General features: G+C 42.1%; 1 protein-coding gene and 1 long non-coding RNA gene across 4 annotated transcripts; one reads left to right on the forward strand and one right to left on the reverse strand.

Annotated features, from left to right (window-relative positions):
- Window positions 1-323: 323 nt before the first annotated feature.
- On the forward strand, window positions 324-5,820 carry LOC108269473 (uncharacterized). Of its 2 annotated transcripts, none has more exons than XR_001813471.3 (3): window positions 324-720; window positions 1,032-1,280; window positions 4,429-5,820. It is a non-coding gene; the product is annotated as an uncharacterized LOC108269473 (long non-coding RNA). The 2 variants fall into 2 exon arrangements; XR_008397020.1 differs by having other exon boundaries at window positions 1,032-1,161.
- Window positions 5,821-7,631: 1,811 nt separating this feature from the next.
- Window positions 7,632-8,922, reverse strand: LOC108269603 (lectin BRA-3-like). Of its 2 annotated transcripts, none has more exons than XM_017475546.3 (2): window positions 8,136-8,920; window positions 7,632-8,036 (listed from the first exon to the last, which is right to left on the reverse strand). In XM_017475546.3, coding segments are annotated over exons 1-2 (747 nt in total). In that variant the 5' UTR covers window positions 8,882-8,920; the 3' UTR covers window positions 7,632-8,035. The 2 variants fall into 2 exon arrangements, with proteins under 2 accessions (XP_017331035.1, XP_017331036.1); XM_017475547.3 differs by having other exon boundaries at window positions 7,752-8,022; window positions 8,136-8,922.
- Between the last annotated feature and the right edge of the window lie 419 nt (window positions 8,923-9,341).

The following is a 9,341-nucleotide window of genomic DNA, read 5'->3' on the forward strand; positions in this document are numbered from 1 at the left end:
ACAGTGGAGGATAAAATACAAATATCCTTTCATGAACTCGGAAAAGCTTATAACATATATCTTATAGCATGTAGTATATCATACCTATGGGCAAAGGTTACAGTATGCCTTACAGTGGATTAAAATAAAATAAAACACATCTACTAAAGAAAACTATTTACTGCAGCATAATTTAGCAGTTAAAGACAGTATTGGAGTAAATATTGAGTACTGGAGTAACAATTCAAGAGAAATAATTCAGATTAGAATATTATATGCTGTTTCATTGATATTAATCTGCTCAGAATCTCTGTCCTTCGTCTCTTCGTCGTCTCGTGCCGGTCTTCATTGCAGTGAACCTCTTCATCTTATAAATGAATTCTATGGAGATACATTTTTATTGGTTTTACATTTGATTTTGATGTACTTAGTTAAAGAACGTTATTGAGCAGATATTAGATGTCGAGTCGAGACACTTACCAAATGTAGTGGTAGCAAATGAAGTTCATTTTCTCCTCGCAGTCTCTGTTCTCCCAGACACCATCTCTAATGTTTCTCGCTCCACACCGGTAAGGCCAGGCGGGGCATGAAGGCATTGAAATCGGGCTCAGCATATCATCCTCTTCACCCAGACCATGAGCCATCCATGAAGCGTAGACCGGTCCAGAAAGTGGGAGTAAGAATTTCCTCACTCCTGTTCTTGGCCAGAAAGTGATCAATCTCCGTGGTGAGACTTACCAGGTCAGTGTAGTGCGTTCTGCAGTGCAGCAGAGCCTCGTGCCAGTTCTTCATCTCCTGCACCACGATCATCTGAGGTGCCCAAGTGTAGCAGAAAAAATTCTTAGTTTGTGTACAAATTTCATCTTGCCACTCATAATTGCTAGTAAACACACAGTACTCTTCCATCAGACCACTGTGTAAACTCTGTCTCACTTTTATTTTTTCTAAGGTCGATCCAGCAATGGTCAGATTTCTGACTCGTTTGATTTGTGAAACTGTCGAATTCCCATTCTGTGTCAGTACTTGACAGATCTACATAATTATCTCTACAGTGTGTCTGAGCATCAGTCCAGGACAAAGGTGTATTGAAGTGAACGAATTTTCTCCAGGACAGACCTGTGGCTGCATCTGTTAGAGCCAGCAGCAGGAGGAAGGAGAGAACAGCCATCTTCCCTCACCGTGGTGTGTTTGAGCTCAGCTCTGTTGTTTCTACAGGAATTGAATTACCGGTGACAGCAGCACACAAATGAAAACACAAAACCAAATTCCCAAACTGAGGGAGAGGACAATGCAAATTTTATGTAAGTGCAGAACGCACGCGATTTGGATTTCGTTACCCTAAAAAACACTTCAGTACGTTTCCTGCTGAAGTCTCTTTCCCCTTTTATTATGAAATTGTGTGTGTGTGTGTGTGTGTGTGTGTGTGTGTGTGTGTATACACTACTGGTCAAAAGTTTGTGGACACTCGACTGAAATATTTCTCATGACGTTAAAAACCTTTTGATCTGAAGGTGTGAGATTAAACGTGTGAAATCGGTGTCGTAGACAAAAATATAATCGTGCCGACGTATTCATTTCTTTCATTAGAAAACTTACATCTTATTTACAAAAAAAAAACTTTGTTTAAACGGACGTCTCGGAGCGGAATATTCCGAAACGCAGCCGATAAGAGTCCAGCGTAGGTGTGAACTCCTTTAATAGTGTTTAAAAAGCATCACAGGGAAATTCCTCAAGAAATCGGTTGAGAAAATGTCGAGAATTCTAGGCAAAAAGGGTGTATACTTCGAAGATGCTAAAATATAAAATTAAAATAAAGAATGAGTGTTTCTAAACTTTGACCGGTTTTTGTTTATAATATATAAAACCTGGTCATTCAGGTACTCACTCAGTTGACGTCCATAGACCTGACCAACTGAAGCGACCTCAGATCATAACACTGCCTCCACAGGCTTGTACAGTAGGCATTATGAATGAAGCGTGCATCACTTTATGTTCTTCCCTTCTTACCCTGACACACCTGTCACTTTAGAATAAGGTAAATCTGGACTGCAGGACCTTTTTCCATTGCTCCACAGTCCAATCTTTATGCTTCCTAGCAAATTGAAGTCATTTTTTTCTGATGAGCCTCACACTGATTAGGCCACACAGCTGTTTATCCCCAATCCTGTAAGTTCTCGTCGCACTTATCCCAGTTCCAGGGATTTCAGCAATCTCCTTAGCTGTTTTCTTTGCTTACTTTGTTTGATGCAGGCCAATAATTTGCCCCGTCTGAAACACTTTTTTATAACCATCATCTTTTCCATGGCCATGGAATACGTCTTCCGACATGGCTGCTTAAGAAATGAGAAGCTGCATCAGTTAGGGTTAAAAGAATTGTTACCAGCTGAAACACATTAATCACTGCAATGATCCATTCATAGGCTCTTAAGCATTTGCTCATTTAAGGAATAAATAAACCCTTTATTTGCATGGGCGTATGCAGCAAAATTGTACACAAATCATAACTTTATCAAGTCAAGTGGCTTTATTGTCATTTCAACCATGTACACATGGTAAGTGGTCTGCACTTATACCGCACTTTTTTAACCTTAGCAGTTCTAAAAAGCACTTTACACTGGTTCTCATTCACCCACACACACCAACGATAGCAGAGCTGCCATGCAAGGCACTAGCTTGCCATCGGGAGCGACTTGGGGTTCAGTGTCTTGCCCAGGACACTTCGAGGAGTCACATGGGCCGGGAATCGAACCACCAACCGTATGATTAGTGGACAACTCGCTCTACCACCTGATCCACAGCCGCCCATATACTGTACAGCTGGTACAGTACACAGTGAAACGAAACAACGTTCCTCCAGGACCATGGTGCTACATAAAACACACTAACCACATGAGACACGGAACTAAATAAGATCTACACATTTTTACATAAAGTGCACTTGCAAATGTGTGCTAACAACACAAGACAGAACAGTACTACTAAAACAGGACAGTAGGCACAGAAAGTGACAGTGTAGCATCGACCAGTACAGTTTTAGTGTGGAAGTGTATAACAGGCAGTGCAAAAAGGCAGAGTAACAATATAATTTTAATATGGTGTAAATGTAAGCAGAACATGCTATGACTTATTATTCAGCAGATTAGCTTATACCAAATATGGACATAGCAGTTATTGCAGTAGCAGCAGTTCAGAGTGTGTGTGTGTCTGTCTATCTGTGTGTGTGTCTGTGTCTCTGTCTGTCTGTGTGTGTGTGTGTGTGTGTGTGTGTGTGTGTGTGTCCAGGGGGGTAAGGGTCAGATGTAGGGTGGGGGCGATACATGAACTGCAGTGGGTCCAGCGACTTGATGTGTCTGATAACGAGCCTCTCAAAAGCACTTAATGATGATGGGTGTGAGTGCAACGGAACGGTAGACACTGAGGCAGGACACTGAAGATTTCTTCGGCACAGTGGCAATGGTGGTGGCCTGGAAGCACGTTGTAACAACGGCGCTGCTCAGGGAGATGTTGAAGATGTCAGTGAGAACATCAGCCAGGTGGCCTGCACATCCTCTGAGCACTCTGCCAGGAGTGTTGTCTGGTCCAGCAGCCTTCCATGGTTTGACTCTGTGTAGAGTTTTCCTCACATCAGCCATGGTTAGACACAGCACCTGTTTGTTGGAAGGTGGGGTGGTCTTCTTCGCTGCCATGTCATTCTGTGCCTTAAACTGAGCATAGAAGTTATTCAGCACATCTTTAAGGGAGGCATCACTGTCACAGGCGGGTGATGTTGTCCTGTAGTTGCTAATGGCCTGAATGCCCTGCCACATGCTCCCCGCGTCGCCACTGTCCGTGAAGTGACTGTGGATTTTCTGGGCGTGTGTGCGCTTTGCCTCTCTGATGGCATGTGACAGTTTGGCTCTTGCTGTTCTTAGAGCCACCTTGTCACCTGCCTGAAGTCGGAGTCTCGGGTCATCCACGACTTCTGATTAGAGCGTGTGGTGATGGTCTTGGAGACAGTGACTTCATCAGTGCACTTGCTGATGCAGCTGGTCACTGATGCCGTGTATTCCTACAAGTTGGTGGAGTTGCTCAAAACAGTCATGAAGAGGAGAGATGGCTCCTGCTGGTCAGGATTTCGCCTGGTTCCAAACCGGTCAATGTGACGAGGAGGAGGGAGAAGCCAGGCTGTGTAGATTCACACCTGGCAAGGATTTGATTTAATCAGTGGGAGACAGAGATAAAGGAGTGCCAGAGAGAAGTGACAGAGAGAAAGATGCATGCATACATACATACATGCACATATATATATACACACACATACATACATACATACATACACACACACACACACACACACACACACACACACACATATATATATATATATATATATGTATGTATGTATGCATGTGTGCTTTATGTTATGTTTGAGTTCTGTTGATTATTAAACTTTATGTTTATGTATTACAGTGGTCCTGAAACCCGGGAAAGAGGAAGGACGCGCTGTCGCAGAGCCCTCGCCGCTGTGGGAAGATCGTGGCACCAAGGAGGCGGTGCTGCTGGAGCGGTTGCTGGAGAGGATGGAGGAGTCGCTGCTTTCTGCTGTGAGGTGGAGGAACCACTGCCGTCCACCTGGAAGGGGAGGAGTGGTTGCAGTCCACCAGAGGACGGAGGACCCACTGTTGCCGGGGTGTGGCTGCCGTCAACCTGAAAAGGGGAGGAGCCTCAGCCATCCTCCTGGAAGTCCAGTGCCATCAGTCAGCATCATGGGGGATCAGCTGACAGCATGTCTGGGAACCAGAGAACCATCTTTTTCTCTCTCTCCTCTCTTTCTCTCTGGCTCTCTCTCTCTAGCTTGCTCTTTCTCGCTCCCCTATTCCTCCCTTTCTCTCCTCTAGCTTGCAGGCAAAGGGGCCAGCCAGGTGAAGGATGTATAGCCAGAAGGGCAGCACTTCTCCTCCTGAAAGGGGATGGGGGGTATATGTGACAAGGAGGAAGGAGAAGCCAGGCTGTGAGGATGCACACCTGGCACTGATTTGAATATTCAGTGGGAGAGAAGGATAAAGGAGTGGCTGGAAGTGCCAGATAGAGGGAGACATATACGCGCTTTATGTTTCTGTAATATCTGTGTTGTGCTTAAGTTATATTTATTATTAAACATTATGTTTATGTCCAGCTGGTTCCCATTTCCTCCTTGCACGTCTGTGAAGTTTGTTACAGTTAATTATTCCACAGTTTTGGGGCTGTAACTGAAAATGCACACTCACTCTCTGACTTTAACTGGGACTGTGGGACATTCAGAAGAGCTTCACTAACTCCTCTACGAAACCTTGACGAAGTAGCAGGCAGATTAATTCTGCGATGTAAAGCGGTTATAATCTATGCAATGCCTTAAAAGCAAAGAGTTAAACCATGAAATCAAAACAGGAGTTATACTGTCTCTCTTTCTGGTACCAGTCAAGGGGCAAGCAGCAGAGTTTTGACCCAGTTGGAGGCGTAAGAGAAAAGACTGACTAACCCCGCGGTAAAGACAATTACAGTAGTCAAGACAAAATGAAATGAAGGTATGGTAGACAATCTCCAACTTGTGATTGGTTCTAAGTCAGAAAAAGCTTGAATGGACAACAGACTTAATTTGCATGTAGAATTTTAAGTATCATAAGATGTTGTCAGAGTCACCAGGTGTAGGGCTTGGCTGTTTTGGATGTGGGGTTTTTGTTTGTGTTTGGTTAATCACTGAGTAAGGGAAGCGCCTGTCTTTACTTTGTCTTTATGTTAATTGGTAGGTAAGGCATGCTGTCTATACAGGTAATGTCAGGTTTTTGTTTGTTGTTTTGGCGTTGGCTGACCTGATGTTTTCTAGTAACTGTAAATACCCATATTGCATAATATATATTCATAAACCACAGAATTCTTGCCAGTGTCCTTTTGTGCAAGGAACTTTAAAGAAACTAGAGTGTCCAAACACAATTCACTACCATCCAACATTTAATATCCCTCAGACAATCACAGTGAGACATTACAGAGCCATTATTACCAAGGTTGAGAGGGAGGTACAACTGTGTACCATCATCATCAGTGTAGAAATGATAGGAGATATTATGCTTCTGAGGGATGTGTCCTAATGGAAGCAAATATAAAAAGATTAAGATCAGCCCTAGGATAGAGCCTTGTGGTACCCCACAGGTGATGGATGCTGTGGAGGAGGAAGAATTTCCTATCCTGATTGAAATGGTAAGGTCTTTTACATATGAGGAAAACCATACCCAGATAGCAAGATGACATTGATTCAATGTTGAAATTCCATCAGAATCATCATTTTGGTTGAGGTTGAATATTCAGTGCTAAATAATATTGAATCAATGTGAATAATTCATTCTTTTTCTGTGTTGAAAAGACAAACAGTGAATCAATGTTCATTTTGGGTCAGTTTCATTTCCCAACTGGTGGGGCTTAGATTTAATGTCAATCCATCTAATTGTTTTAAATCACTTTATTATCCAGTTTATCATAATCTGTACATTAATTGTATTTTGATTCAGTGTTAAATACTCTATTTAATTTAAGTTGAACAGATATTGATTTTACATCCATCTTGATCTATCTTTCATCATTTAAAGAATCGTCATTGGTTACTTTAAGGAGGGCCAACTGAGTACTATGATGTGCTCGAATGCTCTGCATGGGGAGGTAATTGCGCCTGAGGCAGTAGCAGAGGATTTGTCTCTCCGGGCGACCGAGCAAATGGCCCGTCACATTGGTTGTTCAATGGGTAGACTGGTTGTGGTGAAGAGGAACCTATGGCTCAACCTCTCAGGGATGGGGGACAATGATAAGGTCTCCTTGCTGGATGCTCCTGTTGAACTTTCCGGCCTGTTCAGCGGTGCGGTTTGTGCCATCGCCGACAGGTTTCGCAAAGCAAAACAGCAAACAGTGGCCTTCATCCAGTTCCTTCACCGTCATGTTGAGTTTAGTCACAGAAGTGTGAGGTAGGCACAGAAGGCAAGTGTGGAGAGCCAGGGGGAGAGCCAGGGGGACCGGGCAGCCACAGTCACAGCCTGATAATAGGCCTGATATGAGATTGATCATAAAACACACACACCCCTCCCCCCACCCCCAGTTTGGAGGTTTGCTCATCACGGTAGTCAGCACAGAGCAGAGTCCACCATTATTACAGGAAGTAAGATCCCTCTTGGTAAATGGGCCATAGTACCCCATTCTTGTTATATTTGTTATTTTTGTCTTTCAGGTGCATGGCCAAAGAAGTTCTGAAACAAGACAACGAGAGAAATAAGTATCAAAAATAAGTCATTATAAGTTGCATTTTCAGTTGAATTTGGGGAAACCACTTGAAGCACTCGTTGTGTTGAACTATTTCAATCGTTTTTGTTTGATTTGTTCAACACAAACACCTGAAAGTCTGTAAATTTTGACAGTAAACCTGGTTTGCAATGAGGGTTGAATAATTTTGATTGCAACTAAGTGTGTGTGTGTGTGTGTGTGTGTGTGTGTGTGTGTGTGTGTGTGTGTGTGTGTGTGTATGTGTGTATTCCAAAATATAATCTGGAGTTTTGCAGTAATCTTAATACTCTGGCATCAGTCAAGAGAGCGGTTGTGCAATATGTCTTAACTTCTACAACATGCAAGTAAGAATTTAATTCAATTTCATGACAAAACTTTAAACTTCACCATTTTATTTAATGTTTATTATCATTACAGTGGAGGATAAAATACAAATATCCTTTCATGAACTCGGAAAAGCTTATAACATATCATATCTTATAGCATGTAGTATATCATACCTATGGGCAAAGGTTACAGTATGCCTTACAGTGGATTAAAATAAAATAAAACACATCTACTAAAGAAAACTATTTACTGCAGCATAATTTAGCAGTTAAAGATAGTATTGGAGTAAATATTGAGTACTGGAGTAACAATTCTAGAGAAATAATTCAGATTAGAATATTATATGCTGTTTCATTGATATTAATCCGCTCAGAATCTCTGTCCTTCATCTCTTCGTCGTCTCGTGCCGGTCTTCATTGCAGTGAACCTCTTCATCTTATAAATGAATTCTATGGAGATACATTTTTATTGGTTTTACATTTGATTTTGATGTACTTAGTTAAAGAACATTATTGAGCAGATATTAGAGGTCGAGTCGAGACACTTACCAAATGTAGTGGTAGCAAATGAAGTTCATTTTCTCCTCGCAGTCTCTGTTCTCCCAGACACCATCTCTAATGTTTCTCGCTCCACACCGGTAAGGCCAGGCGGGGCATGAAGGCATTGAAGTCAGGCTCGGCATATAATTCCGGTTCACCCAGAACCATGAGCCATCCATGAAGCGTAGACCGGTCCAGAAAGTGGGAGTAAGAATTTCCTCACTCCTGTTCTTCGCCAGAAAGTGATCAGTCGCCGTGGTGAGACTTACCAGGTCAGTGTAGTGCCTTCTGCAGTGCACCAGAGCCTCGTGCCAGTTCTTCATCTCCTGCACCACGATCATCTGAGGTGCCCAAGTGTAGCAGAAAAAGTTCCGAATTTCTGTACATTGTTTATTTTCCCACTCATTATTGTTAGTAAACGCACAGTCTTCAGTGTCAGGATGGTCAGGTTGCCCATTTTTCCACTTATTGAAGTCCAGTACTCTTCCATCAGACCACTGTGTAAACGCTGTCACACCTTTATTTTTTCTAAGGCCGATCCAGCACTGGTCAGATTTATGACTACGCGTTTGATTTACGAAACTGTCGAATTCCCATTGTGTGTCAGTAACTGCCAGATCTACATAATAAGCTTTGCAGTGCGTCTGAGCATCAGTCCAGGACAAAGGTGTGTTGCGGTGAACATATTTTCTCCAGAACAGACCTGTCGCTGCATCTGTTAGAGCCAGCAGCAGGAGGAAGGAGAGAACAGCCATCTTCCCTCACCGTGGTGTGTTTGAGCTCAGCTCTGACAATTCTACAGGAATTAAATTATCAGTGACAGCAGCACACAAATGAATATGCAAAACCAAATTCCCAAACTGAGGGAGAGGACAATGCAAGTTCAACAAAATGCAAAAATATGTAAGGGCAGAGCGCACATGATTTGGATTTCTTCACTCTAAAAAACACTTCATTCCATTTTCCCTTTTATTATGAAATGAAAAAAAAATCAGTTATTTAAAGTAAAAAAAAAAAAAAAAAAAAGAAGAAGAAGAAATAAGGTGAGATGGAAGGGTTTAAATAGCCCTGACGAAATAAATTCATCCAAGTTAATCAAATAAAATGTATAATCTAGCATAAAAAATATACAAGAACAAAATTAAAAGACAGATAAGATACAACATTGCATAAAGTAAAAAAAAAATGAATACATGAAAAAATACAGTAAAACCA

The sequence above is a fragment of the Ictalurus punctatus genome, chromosome 9 (assembly GCF_001660625.3).
Source record: "Ictalurus punctatus breed USDA103 chromosome 9, Coco_2.0, whole genome shotgun sequence".
Taxonomy (NCBI): domain Eukaryota; kingdom Metazoa; phylum Chordata; class Actinopteri; order Siluriformes; family Ictaluridae; genus Ictalurus; species Ictalurus punctatus.